The 15086-nt window shown below is 37.1% G+C and overlaps 1 protein-coding gene across 15 annotated transcripts in view; it reads right to left on the bottom strand.

Annotated features, from left to right (window-relative positions):
• Positions 1 to 15086, bottom strand: part of LOC126199076 (cytoplasmic dynein 1 intermediate chain) — a 204990-nt gene that overhangs the window by 97551 nt on the left and 92353 nt on the right. For 3 of the 15 annotated variants that reach the window (XM_049935797.1, XM_049935799.1, XM_049935802.1), the window contains exons 5-6: positions 2912 to 2974; positions 1947 to 1967 (exon numbers count right to left, since the gene is read on the bottom strand). The exons of 2 other annotated variants lie outside the window; for them this stretch is intronic. In XM_049935797.1, the coding sequence (XP_049791754.1) occupies positions 1947 to 1967; positions 2912 to 2974 (84 nt within the window). The remainder of the gene's footprint in view (positions 1 to 1946; positions 1968 to 2911; positions 2975 to 15086) is intronic. 10 more of the 15 variants (XM_049935800.1, XM_049935804.1, XM_049935806.1 and 7 more) reach the window with 4 other exon arrangements.

Below are 15086 nucleotides of genomic sequence, written 5' to 3'. Positions count from 1 at the left end.
AAATGATTTCAGTATTTTTCCAAATATCAGTAAATACCTTGATGTAAATACAAAGTGAGATATAGCTCTGTGTTTTAAATTATTTTGGTTATTATTATTATGATGTTGCATAAACGAGGTTTCTAATCATTCTACTTTTACTGAGTTCCTATATTTTTTTCAATACACAAAGATTTTGTAGATAAGCTGTTGGAACAAAATATCTACTATTAATTCAACAAGAATTGCCAAACCCAATGCACAAAACTTTATATTCATCTTTACTGCACAGTACTGAAGTCTACTAATTTCATATAGTATGCTATTCACACTTCTTGTGTACTTATTATAGAGTGTGCAGTAACGGCAATATACAAAAGGATGCTGACATCACAATGAACAAATCTTGTATAAGTTTTATACTAAGATTAAGAAATGCACTGATTTTTTACCACAATTCTGAAGAACTACACAATTTACTTAAAGAAATCATTGGTGTACAATGTGGTTTTATTGATAAACTGATAGTTTTCAGTGAAGCTCAGTTTATCTGGCAGTAATAAATTTATTTCCCTGAATTTTATTTACTTAATGGGAAATATCTGACAAAACAGAAAACTTCAACCAATAGCTATTTGCATCATCTATGTACACCAAGTCCTTCAGATTATTTCACTGATGGACTCTACAATTACATGAAAAATGGAAATGATTACAATACGTATATCAGTCATATTAACTAAAAAAAGTAATTGCAAGATACATATTTGAAACGTATATTACAGAATTCAACACTGAGAAGGTCTAAGTTAAGATAAATCATTTCCCTAACATCAACTAACATACAATAAATGATAAGTACGTTGGTATCGAAAATTATTGCAAATTTTACATCAAGAACCATAGTAATGTAAACAAGAGTGATCAGTGAATAAAAGAACACAATAGTGACATTAAGAAAAACATGATGACACTTTATTTCCCAATGAACGGACAAACTATCAGTCTACAAATTGAAGAGGAAGGTGTGTGTGTGTGTGTGTGTGTGTGTTCTTTAAATAAAAAACATAAAAATGTAATACTGTGTTATTCATTAGAGTGTTAATTAAGCTTACAATTTATATATTATTTGTAAATTGTGTGGCAACACAGAGTGAAATATGCTGAGGCTTTGTGACAAGTGCTGCATTTTCTGTATTTATCACTTCAAAGTTTAAATACGAATGGATGAAGTAACACTTCAGGGCACAACTGTCTACTGTAGTACATAAAGATGGAGAAGAAACTAAATAAAATATGAACATTACATCTTAAGATACTAGAATCAATTGGCAGACATGTCTGCAATACACACTTTCTCAGATGATGTGCAGCACTGATCTCAATGTTGACTGGTCTACATAAGTAATACAGCACATCCTGGGAACCCCGTTTTCACAAAAGCTTTTATATCAGCAAAATTCATACGATGAACAACCCACTTAATACTTATTACATGCAGACAGACATGCATGAGAATCCATCCTTTCCGGATTCCATACTGTTGGCTCATGAAGTTCAATAAAGCTGCATTAGGACTGTACAACAGGTTTGCAATGGGCACAACTGTGTGTCCTACATGACCTGTGTAATGATTTCACACATGCAATTTATAGTTTGTAATTTAATGTTAGACACACTTTTTGGGTGGAGAGCAAACACTGAATTCTGGAATAATTTTGCTACGGGAATGCCAAACTGTGTACACACATCATTTTACACAAGAGAGAAATTTAGCAATCTGCATAAAGGTAACTGCATAAAGCATTCATAGTATGCAATCTTAAAGCTGCAGTTTGTCTCAGATATGGGTCAGAGCAGTATAGGGGCAAAAGCGAAATTTAAAGTTTAACACAAATTTGACATTCCCTGCAAACTACTAATACCCAAAGCAAAAAAAAAAAAAAAAATCAACTCTCAAAACTTACCGTAATAGTCGAATGCGTGAGCTAGATGGGGGACAGGAAAAAGAAAACAAACAAGTGTACTAAAATTTTTTTTTATAATACTGATGAACATCTGTGTTTTGTATCTTTATAACCAATTGGTAACGAATGATCCTAGTCCCACACCATGATAGAAGCCAAGCATGGACATCATCACTATTTTCGCCACCATAAAATTTATTTAAATGCTCTCATTAAAAAGTACTGTGCGAACAGGGGAAGAAGGAGAAATATGAACAGCCCAACAAATTATTTCCCAAATTTACTTTGTAAAATGTTGTTTCTTGCAGCATTTTGCTCATGGCAGCACTACATGCGTGTGGGCTTAGGGTCAAACAACGAAATTTTATTTAACACACGTAAATACTGCTATAAATGTGATAAGTATTCCCAAACAGGTAGATACTTAGCTGGTCTGAAACGAAAGCTCTAATTTTCTTTTAATCTCTAATCTTAACTTCAAAATGGAACAGAGTTCAGATTGAGGTTACCTGTAGGACAGTTATTTATCAAGTATGGGTACACTTAAGCTTGTTAGCTTTAAATGTGTGCATGATAATTTTAGTGTGCATCAGTTCAAGAATAGAAATGTTATACACAACATGTTTTAGGATGAAGCCACAACATACAGTTTGAGACGGAACAGGTTTACAATTTTATTACTATTTTAAAATTGTTTAAATGGCTAGCAATTTGCATGTATGACTATCATGTATGATAATCTGGATCCTTAAAGAATTTAATAAGAAAGCAACACAGTTTTTCAGTTTCTCACAATAAATTAACACGGGCATCACACAAAAGGTTGTCAAGATAATTTTTTATTTTTTTAATTTTATAACCTGTAACGGCAAATAATACACAGTTCATCATGTGCCATTATCTAAAACTAAAAGCATCTAGCCATTTAAACATTTCCATCAACAATGTCCAACATTAACACCCACCTTTTCGTGGTCGCCACCAGTCTTCATAGTAGCCTTTGAGTGGGGAAGAAGACGCAGACCATCCTTGTAGGAACGCACAATAAGCACAACAAAAGGAAACACAATGGGATAATGTTCTCCCTAACATTCTTACTGTCCACTTTGGCTACATGGTGCTACATATAACACACTTTTGGGATGGTGTCAGTGCTGATGCAATATTTGAAAGAAAAATCACCTAGCAAGATTTATGTCACAGATTAAAAAGATCAATTTTATCTCATCATTACTTATGAGCACCTGATCAACTTTACATATAATAACTATTGAAAAACCAAGTCACCGATACAAAACTGAAATGACACTTCCTCTTCTTTTCAAATTACATTTTTGCGCTCTTTTCTAAGCACATATGCGGGCGTGTGCCCACACACCCACACACACAGACACACACAGAGAAAAAGAGAGAGAGGGGGGGGGAGAGAGAGACGAGAGAGAGGGGGGGGGAGAGAGGGGGGGGAGAGAGAGGGGGGGGAGAGAGGGGGGAGAGAGAGGGGGGAGAGAGGGGGGGAGAGAGGGGGAGAGAGGGGGGGAGAGAGAGGGGGGAGAGAGGGGGAGAGAGGGGGGGAGAGAGAGGGGGGGAGAGAGAGAGGGGGAGAGAGAGAGGGGGAGAGAGAGGGGGGAGAGAGAGGGGGGAGAGAGAGAGAGAGAGAGAGAGAGAGAGAGAGAGAGAGAGAGAGAGACAATGTGATAACCTTAGAGTAGTTGAAGAAATGCCACTAATGTTTGAATTGAAATAGGTTTAGTATAAATTTCCAATCCAATTCCTTCAATACCAGGAAGACTAAATTTGAAATAAAAGCTCAATCCATTAATTGGACTTATGACAAATTTCTAACACGTTTATATCACTGCTACATGTTTGGAAGCCCATATAGCCAAAGCAGACACTTTCCTAACCAGTTATTGGAAAAGGTAAATCGAAACAATTATTATATCAACAGTAACAAAGACATTCAACAAGTATAATACCTACAAAGACTGGAACAAGTTACAATCACAGATATTTGTTTTCTGTGTACAACTCATTACTCCAATAACTTTTGTGAATAATGTTTGATTAGATGTTGATTACACAATCAACTACAGGGTAAATTGCAAGAAGCTTTTCAAAAATGATGTACACTTGAAGCAAGTGCTTTCGGTGCTCCAAGACTGATGATAAATGAAGAAAAATATCTAGAATAGAATGGGGATATCAAAATTCTGAGGAAGATCAACTGAAAAATGAATGGGCAACAGAGATTTCAACTTACTACAAGTTGTGCTATATGGCTGCATTCCAGGATGATGATACGAATTCTTATAACAATCAGTGTTACAGATAAATGAAAGAAGAGATGAAATACACATAAGGTAAAATTACAAATGCGTTTCAGTATTAGATAGTGGTGATTTAGAAAAACAATTAAGTAAGAAAATCAAGAAAGTTACAACATGATACCTAAACTATACACAAGAAATAGCCCCTCAACTCACAAGTGAATAGTAACTACAAATGACAACATTAATAAGTTATCTTATAGCTATAGCCACTGTTGTATGTCTGTACAACCTGAAAGTCTCTTCATAATTAAAATTCTGTTCCTAATTTGCAGCAACACACCACTTAATAAGGCATTAGTGGTTATGGTAACTTTTCAAGACAGACAGACATGTAGTCACTATTTCCTCGATGTGTTCTTTTCACCCTCTTCCTGTTTCGTGCTAGTCTTTCCTCTTTACTGCCAATATCCATAAAAATCTGATTTATGTCTTCTCGTTTGCTTCTATGTTTTTCATTCCACTGTCCCTCCCAGTTTCAAGTTAACTATGATTAGTTGCCATAGCAGACATTCTAGTAACCAATGTTTCTTCCTGTAAGACATTTACACATATTTCTTCATTAATCTTCGTTGAGCTCTTCATTTTTCATTTTACCTGGCCACATAATTTTTAGTAAACTTCTATAACATCATGTTTTAAATTATCACAGGTTATTTATCATTTTCCTAAAATCTAAGTTTCACTTCCATACTGTGCTGTTTCAGACACATTGTTCTGAAATGTTTTCAGTTCCACATCAATACACAGCACCCACAGAGCAATTTATCTAAAGAGGGCTGTTACTTTTCCTTGCTTTGACATCACACAAATCTTGCTCCTCCGACATAATAAATCTTTAAGTGTGTCTACTGTTTCTCCTCCAGTTTTGATGCTTAGGATGTCACTATTCTTCTTTATACTTTCCCACTATTGGTCTCTACTTTCTTCACCTTTATCCCAAAATCTTTGCTAAGCAGACTGTGCATTTCCTTCAATAAATCTTTGTTAGGTTTGTTGAGAACAGATATGCTGAATACAAAATTGAATGATAGTACCATTCCTTTTGCATCTTTCATCTATTCTGAAATTTTATTTTAGATTGTTTGCTGTTTCTTTGACAATCAAGTTCAATCCAATGGGGATTACATACAAACCTCATGTTTACTTGTTCCTTTGGTATATTACACCTCTGTTTGAATTTAAAAGATTGTCAGAAGTTGAAATATCCTATTACATCTTACACTGTCTGCAGTTTCTCTTTAGATCCACAAAGGTATCCTGGCTTTGGCCCAAGGAGCTGCTACTTGATTTTTGTCTAGTGCTTCTCAATTTTTCTTCTTCTTGTTGTTCTAGCCAGCAATGTGCGAGAATGTGAAGTCAGGATGAGAGTCAATACTTTCCACATCACCCGTCACTTAATACAGTATTATTTTTCTGAAAAAAGTTGAGTCTTTTCTTTCATAGATTCTGGACACCAAATCAAATACTTTTAACAACTCTAATATTATATTACCAACCCTTTCTCCGAGTTCAAATCGTTTGGTACTCTGTCCAAATTTCAGAACAGTGTTTCTTACAACTCCACTGATTTGCACCACATAAGGTTGTAGAAAAGTAAACTTTAAATTAACTCCTGGCAACTAACAACCTTTTCTCCTGCAATAGTTTCCCCTCGTTCACCTTATATATTTATGTGTTATAAATATAACACATTATATAATGGAACTGCTTTCAATTCAGGACAATGTAACTGAAGTGATACACACAAATGATACAACCCACTAGCTCAAAACATTTCAGTAATGTGTCATGAAACCGAACACAGAAACTAAAATTGGATTTTATGTAGGATTGAAAAGTACAAACACCTTAAATGCAGATCATTAAATGTGTTTACAAAGAGTGGATGAGCAAGGTGATATGTGATACCCAATTAAAGTGAAGTAATTCATTCCAAGTTGAATGCAAATTAAAGCATTTTGCAATATTGTCTGAAAAGGAATGCGGGTTAAAAAAAAATTTAACAAGGTAAATGGAAAATAGTGATTTGGTATTAAAGGAACTAAAAATGTTCATCATAACAAGGGTATCAGCATAACATGACAAAACACATACAAAAACAGCAATGCCTTCATTACGAAGCATCATAATTTAAAACTTCCTATTAACGACTATAAGTGAAGGTATTTCCACAATGCTAGCCTGAAATTTGTTCAGTTCTGCTGAGAATCAGTGTAAATTGTTCCACATTAGCTCACTGTCCTCTCTTTCCCCAGAAGCTACAAATCATTTGTGACACTATTATTGATGATGAACATGATGGGAAGCCCAAGAATAAAACTGATTACTATGATATCCACACACTGAATGTGCACAGCAAAAAGGACTGTATCAACGCAATTTCCTGATGTGAAAGAATATAGAAAATTTCTTGAAAGTAGTCATTTCCTGTACAAGGTTTCTTTCTTTAAAACAAGCACTTAATTTCATTGATGATTACCTAATTTTGTCCCCTTGGACTTTATCAAGCAACACTGCACAAGTATTACATTTTGTCAGGGTGTCACAAGCCACAAAGTGGTGTGGGAAGCTCAACACATAATGGCATCCTTTATTCCTGTTGAAAGGTGTACTGGGTACAATCACAGATGTGAGGCTCTATACCTACTAAGAAAAATGTGCAACCTTTATGTGGTTTCATTAATGTACCAACACACCCAGTAAATTAAAACAAGACAGCATCTGTCTTGAAATAAAAACACACACGGTGTCAATGTCTTAACATGAAATATCATGAATGCCTATGGGGTTGGTAACTGCAGAACAGGGAAAGATTACATTTTTCCTCACACTTTTCGATGTACTTAAAAATGGAGACCGAATTATTTTCAATAAGCTCATCTATTCTGTAGTTGTAACAGTATATTTAACTGTTGTTCAGAACATGGCTAGCCACTCCACAGGCACCAAAGCAATTGCTGCCTTACCCAAGAATGTTCACAATTCACATCTGTTACACTGTTCAGACCAGTTCAGCTATATATGGAGGATCGTATGCTGGTCCTCTGCCCTCAAATTTGTTTTCCAGTAAAAGATATTGGACATGGCACAAATTAGCTTCTACATACCAAATTTTGAAGTGATAAGTTATTACATATGCAGTTAGTGTCATTTTCTATAGTTCTCGCAGTAAAGTATTTTTTCACAGAGAAGACGCATTATAAACCTTACATTTAAACTTTCAAGTACACATATCTACAAGCTCACTGATTGTATACATTATATAGTCAGTTAATCAAGGAAAATTAGAGGAAAACTTTGTGTAGTGACAAATTCTTGTACAATGGTAGAAGCGCGTACTATGAACAACATACTAAAATTCCTGATCGACGGAATGTGTGCATTGGGGTGGCAGGTGTTTAAAAGTAACTTTTCTATGTTTTTCTTCAATAACTCTAAAATTGTGACCTCCAGTAAAAATATTTCCTGATAGAAAATTGAGCTATATATAATTTTCTACAAATAAGTTCCTATTTTTTTTTCTCTAGGACCATTAAGTTTCCACATTGCAGATGATGGAAGAATAAGACTATTAAAAATACTGATTTAACAGTGTAAAGTTAATGGTCTTCTTTAAATAAACTAAATTAAAAACAAATATTGAATGTGTGCATCACATCTAAGGGCAGTAAAGCCATATTTCACATTTAGGAATAAATTGTTTGGGGAGTGGGTATAGAAGTGCAATGGAAGGCAGGCCATCACGTTGTGTTCTTGCATTTCTCTTCTTCAAAGGTCTGCAAGCTGAAGATCAAGTAGATGATTCCCCACTGCCTACTCCACTATGTCACAAGAAGCAACTATATACCAAACCTCCACCATATGCCTTATGAATCAAAAAATGGCTCTGAGCACTATGGGACTCAACATCTTAGGTCATAAGTCCCCTAGAACTTAGAACTACTTAAACCTAACTAACCTAAGGACATCACACACACCCATGCCCGAGGCAGGATTCGAACCTGCGACCGTAGCAGTCCCGCGGTTCCGGACTGCAGCGCCAGAACCGCTAGACCGCCTTATGAATCACTGGTGACTCTGGGCAGATATATATGGGGGAGGTGGGGGGTATTTACCACAAAGTACCGTATTTACTCGAATCTAAGCTGCACCTGAAAAATGAGACTCGAAATTCAAGGTGAGAGAAAAGTTTTGACCGCCCCTCCAAATAGAAACAAAGTTGGTCCATTGCAACACGAGACACAATTGAGGTCGAATGGATGAAGATACAGCTACAGTAGTTTGGTTCAAGTCTTAAGCTTAACAGTTAAGCTTTACCAAGTAGCCATTGCTGTGTGTCAGGCACACCGTCCGTTTTTATACGGGTACCCTTCCTTTTTCACGTGCTTCATCTGGTTTGAATCAATTGCTTATTTTGCTTTGATTTGATATGTGCCGTTCTCTTTGTTATAGGTGTTTATGTCACTCTAAGCTGAAAATGCATTATTGTACTGTGTCATGCATTGTTTATCGCATTCTGATAATGAATGTTTACGACCTGTCGCCGCTCATGGCATGGCTTGCTTTTTTACGCGCTACCGCGGCTTACAATAAATAAATAAAAAAAAAAAAAAAAAAAAAGAGAGGAATTGTCTCATAAGCGAAACAACGGCAAGAGACTGCTATTTGTTGTTACTTACACTGCTGCTTTCTTTGATAATGATCAACAAGAACCAAATAATATACTGCGTATGATAGAAGATGTTCCGAACGAGAGTTAACCAACGTTTTTCTCCGTTTGAAAATCTTTGCAGGTGCCTCTTTAGTACATTACATTCTGCACAGAAATTAGAGTCATCTTAGATTCGTGCTTCATTTCTGACTGTATCACTGTTCAGCATAAGAATAATACAAACATAAACATGACATTATATGTATATTCTTCCGCGTTTGCTGTTGTCTCACTCTAGTTTCGTAGTTTATTAGGCAGACAGGATTTAAATGAGATAGCAGCAAACACGAAAGAATACATGGCATAATGTTTACATTCTTCTACCTTTTCTTTTAATTTATTTACTGACGCATAGGTTTTGGCGCCAGTATTTATCTTTGTGCCTGCAAAGCATGCCCGTGTAGTGCTACATATATTAGACGGCAGAAGTTAGTTGTGGCGGCACCTACCAACCTTTTTCAGAACTTCCACTTACTTTGCACTCTATTCTAAGCCGCAGGTGGTTTTTTGGATTACAAAAACCGAAAAAAAAGTGCGGCTTAGATTCGAGTAAATACAGTATGTTAAAACTACATGGAATGCAGATATGAGTTACTAATAATACTAACACGAGTAACACTTACGGACAGAAATTACATATATTTCTGCCCACTGTTCTACAGTGTTATGGGGGGAAATAGATTCTTTGTCATCCTGTATGGCAGCTATAAGGTTCTTCCGGGAAAGGCAACTTCCTCCAGCATGAGCGCTTGCTCAGTTCTCAGTTTACAGACAAACTATTCCTACTCAGCATTATCTGTCAGTTCTGTTACATGAATAGCCAAAATAACCATACTGTGCATGAGTTTATAGGTGAAGTTATTTCTAGTTTATTAAATGAGTACTTACTTGCAGTTGTTAAGTGAGCTTTTATGTAAACTGTGATGATGCTGATTGGTAAATGCTGCTTTCTATGCAGTGTGTTATAAAGCCATGTAAATGTGTTTTAGTCACTTGGAGGTGAATTAATGAATGACCAGGAAGTTATCGAATTTCTTTCACCCGTAACTGTGCTATAGATACACTGCAGTGCATTAAGGAACTGCTGACACTTTTAGAGTGGGCTGCACTAAGTGGAGCCACTTATCATACACCCACAATATATCTTCTACAACGGTGTGGGTACGTTTGATGAATGGGACTGATCACATTCAAGTCTCCAACAGTAATCTGCTGTAATGCATTGCCTGTCTTATGGTGAAATATTTGAAGTTCTAACACCTAAATGACCTACTTCTGTCACAGAGTGAGACAATTTATGCCATTGGTCTCTCCAAACATTGGGAGAGATGAGGCTGGGGTGATGAATTTGATACCCCTCATGCTGTCAAAAGTATTCCAGCCAGTGACAGCGCTAACAATGAAATCGACATCGTTTAATACATTGACAGCACCAGTTGTTGAGCTTTTTTAGACAACAGCTCACTTAAATTGTGAAAAGGTAACCACTTAATGAAGTGTATGCGTTTCTTGTGCTAGTATTACTACTAACTCATATCAGCATTCTATGTGGAAAATTATCAACCCTGTCCCCCCTACACGTCTATGCATGGCATAGCCAGTGACCGAGAAGGTGCACTGTGTAGGACAGTACAACTTTGTCAAACACCCTGTAGCTGCCTCTTGTGACAGTGCAGCAGATAATGACCTGCTTGATCTCCAGTTTGCAGACCTATGAAAGAAGGAAGTGCAAGAACACAATCCAGTGAGCTACATTCCCTTGGACTTCTACCCCCCCCCCCCCTCCCACCCTGTTACTTTTACACCCTCAGAACATAATGTATCCCTAAATATGGCTCTTGCACTTAGATGTGGTATGTTCATTTAATATTTGTTTTCAAGAAATTTCATTTAAAGAAATAGTAATATTGTTAAAAATATATTTTTAATAATTCATGATTATCCCATCCCCTGCAACACAAAGTATTTGTCCTAGAGAAAAAATAAATAAGATCTTTGTTGTAGGAAATTTAATGTATTTTAATTTTGTACTGGGAAACATCTTTGCTAGAGGACGCAGTTTTCGAGTTATTGAAGAAAAACATTAGAGAGTGACCTTTAAATCCCTCCGACTATCTCACTTCAATGCTCCACTCTATCAGTCAGGATTTTTATATGTGCTCATGGTACTCCCTCCTAAGACTCCACAAAAATTTGTGACTACACTAATTATTTTTCCTCCAGTTGACCTTTTTTTAGTCTTTGCTGACTGGGGTAAGAGGACAATACTCCTAATGTATGATGAGCTTAGCAACAATACGTTGATGCCATCCTACCAACATATTAACATACTTCAAAAATGTACAGAAGAAAAGTAAAAACTGAAAGAAAATCAACCAGTGATGAAGCACTACAAATAGGTAGAGAAAGAGGAATGTTAGCAACAAACACAACAAGAGAGAAATCCTAAGGTGACATCACAGATTGACAGAAGGAAAGCATTAGCATGACAGATGAAACAATAGTAGGACAGGAAACACCAATAATGACACAAATATACAGCCACAATCTTATAATACTTTGCAATTATATTTAAAAAAATGCGGAATGTATGGGGAAACTTGTACTTCAAAAATTACAGCAGACTGTGATAAAGGCATATATTCATTGGGAGTATTTCCACTGTTTCATTATAACCTTCTAAGCAAAGCAATAAAAGTCAATGTTAGTGTTACTGTTCAGATCTTAATGCAGATCAGAATCTGGAAAACAATCATATGAGCAGTTAATCAGATCAAATATGTTAGATTATATACTGTAGTTTTAGGGGTAAGGAGAAAATACAGAAACACATTATAACACCATCAGATTATTTATTGTATCATGCAACACAAACTTGTTACATGCTTTAGGATAGCCTTTCTGAGAATTTGTAGAATAATTATTTAAGTTCCAGCAATGTTTAGTGAAAAAAAATTAAAATAGTTTTATGGTATTAGTTATTATCTCATCCTATTCCAGCTAAAAAGTAACACAAGACAGAATTGACTGCAGACAAAATGTCCTTATCCCTTTACACACAGGAAACACGGAAACGTCAAAAACAGTTCTTGCAAACTGAATTAAGCACACAAATATGAACAAACAGTTTGATACTGATGCATGAAAGTAAATTCTATCAAATTAGATCATTCCTGCATGGTCATAAGGGCAATTACTGTTTGGTTATTTATGTATTTATGTCATATGGATAGGTTTTTTTCTGGACATAATGTGTTGTGACATGTTCACTTACAACATAATATTTTTGTTTCAGACCTAGTGTTTTCCCATCAAATGAGACCTTTTTTACAAAATAAGCCAAATAATTTATACTGCACATGTTCCAGCCCAGTATGAAAGGCTTGCCTGCAAGCACAGCTGCCACTGTGCTACTGGTAACAAATCCCATTTAAAAATAGTACTTCCAACCAGCCAGGTGGGAATGTAGGTGATATAAATGAGCTACATGCCACACACATAGCAGAGAGGGAAATCGGAGGCACAAAGAGTAACATCAAGTTTGTGAAATAATTTGTTTACAAAAGATTCTCATCTACTGTCAATGTAGTCTATGCTTTTAAGTTTCAACTAATTATTGTTAAAAGCCTGTTCATTAACCTGATTGATACAATAACACACATTGACAGAAAAAAATCACAACACCAAGAAGGACCTGTGCAATTTAAGCGAAAGTTGGTAGCATGTTTATACATCAGAGATGATGTCTATTCAAATCTCGTGCCAAATGCATAACAACAGCACTTGTATTGCAGTTGACATTTGTCAAGAATGCCTTTAAGGTGACAAAGATGGCATTATCAACACCTCACCAAGTTTGAATGTTGTTGTGTAATAGGACTACCAAAAACTGGATGTTCCTTCTGTGATATTGCAGGAAGACTTGGCACGTATTGTAGCCACAGTAAATGACTGCTGGCAGTGGTTAACACGGGAATGTACAGTCACGAGAAGACCAGGTTCCAGATGGACACGTGGCTCTACCAAGAGGGAAGACCATTGTGTTCTGCATACGGCTCTGGTGCATCGCACTGCATCTGCAGCAGCAGTTTGAGTAACAGTTGGCACCTCAGTGACACAACCAACTGTTACAAATTGGTTTCTTCAAGGACAGCTCTGAGACAGATACCCTGCATCACACATTCCACTGCCTCCAAACACCGCTATTTGCAACTTTGGTGGTGTCAAGTGGTAGTTCGTTGGAGGGTACGATGAAAGTCTGTTGTGTTTTTGATGAAAGCTGTTTCTGCCTCGGGGCACTGATGTGCCGCGTGTTCGTTAGAACGAGGCCAGTCGAGGACCTGCGACCAACCTGTATGCATGCTAGACACACTGGACCTACACCTGGAGTTACGGTCCGGGGTGTAATTTCGTATGACAGCGGGAGCACTCTCGTGGTTATCCCACGCACCCTGACTGAAAATCTGTACATGAATCTGGTGCTTCGACCTGTTGTGTTGCTATTCATGAACAGTATTCCACGGGGTGTTTCCCCAACAGAATAATGCTCACCCCCATACCGCTGTTGTAGCCCAATAATGCTCTGAAGTGTGTTGACATGTTGCCACGGCCTGCTTGATTATCAGATCCGTTTCCAATCGAGCACATATGATATATCATTGAACATCAAGTCCTGCATCATCCAGAAACAGCATTAACCGTCCCCGTATCGACCGACAGGCATTGAACTCCATCCCACAAACTGACAACCGGCACTTGTACAACACAATAAATGCACATTTGAATTCTTGAATGCAATATTTTGGTGGTTACACCAGTTGCTAAAATACCAGCATTTTACCTTTTCAGTGGCTTATTTTGCACTTACATTAGCCTGTGATCTTACAATGTTAATCACTTAAATATGTTACGCAAACAAACATGCTCTACTTCAATAATTTTTTTGGTGTTGCAATTTTTTCAATCAGTGTATTATTCAGTTTAGCTGCTGTTGATTCTTCAGGGTTGTGTGGTTGTGGTCCATGAAATCTTTCTGTTTCTAACATTTTGTCTCGAGTTGTACTGGATATTTTCAGAGCAGCTCTCGGTTACACTGAGTCTTGTCGATTGGTCGGGTGTTGGAGAAAGACATAAAAGGGGTGTGGCACAAGTATCACGTAGTACTGCCATAGAATAGAGGAAGTGTGTGAGGACTTGAGGGGGTTCGCTTCAGTGTACAATTTCCAAGCAGTCAGGGAGCAAACGGAGAGTGACGAACTTCCAGTTGTGGCAGGTGATTTCTCGGTTCAGTGGCAAACACTGCCACAGGTCACCTACTTAGAGGTGGGTTTTGGGACTCGATAAGAATACTTGTATGAGACTCGAAGAACTCGAGGGTTTGAATAGTAATTAATTATTACATTTGGACTAGACTATTCCACTGAAGGCTATTTACAAACATGAGAAAAAGTAAAGGGTTGACTGTTGCTACAACAGAAGTCAGTGTCTGACTAGCAAAAATAGCAATCACTAGAAGCATCTTAAAATGCAAACATTAGAAAGTAGCATTCCAAGCCAGAAAGGAGAATTAAACGGAGCTTATCCGAGCTGGCATTTAGCAACTAGTTGGTGTCTGAACATTATTACTAAAGACTACTCTGAATACGAAAATGTGGGGTTGTAAAATGGTTCTGGAAGCCCAATGCTTCTCCCACTCTGCAGTCGACTCGCCAACCCTACTGGTACTTTACTATCATCGACCAATCTGGCAATTGGCTTTGCATCTCCTTGGTGTGTCCAGACAAACATGTTTGGATCCTTCACCTTCTCATAGTCTCTAGATGGACTGTTCCTGGCCTTTACATATTAGCAAACTCATTGTTTGGCAGAAACGGTGTTCAGCTGACAGCTAAATGCCACTGTCCTCCCTTGTAAGGTTAGCAACAAGTGTTTCGCATCATTTTGTGCCATTCTTATGGTGGATACTTCTCTCTTGCAGTTAGGGACCACTATCTCAGCAGTTTTATTCATTTCCCACCTCACTCTAACCTGCATCAGTCCACTGATGTAGCACTTATAAGGAGCAAGGATCATGCTTGCTGCATATGCTAAGACATGCCA

The sequence above is a fragment of the Schistocerca nitens genome, chromosome 8, assembly GCF_023898315.1.
Source record: "Schistocerca nitens isolate TAMUIC-IGC-003100 chromosome 8, iqSchNite1.1, whole genome shotgun sequence".
In the NCBI taxonomy this organism is placed as follows: domain Eukaryota; kingdom Metazoa; phylum Arthropoda; class Insecta; order Orthoptera; family Acrididae; genus Schistocerca; species Schistocerca nitens.
The sequence above is the reverse complement of the archived record's forward strand: the minus strand, read 5'-3'. Positions and strand labels throughout refer to the sequence as shown.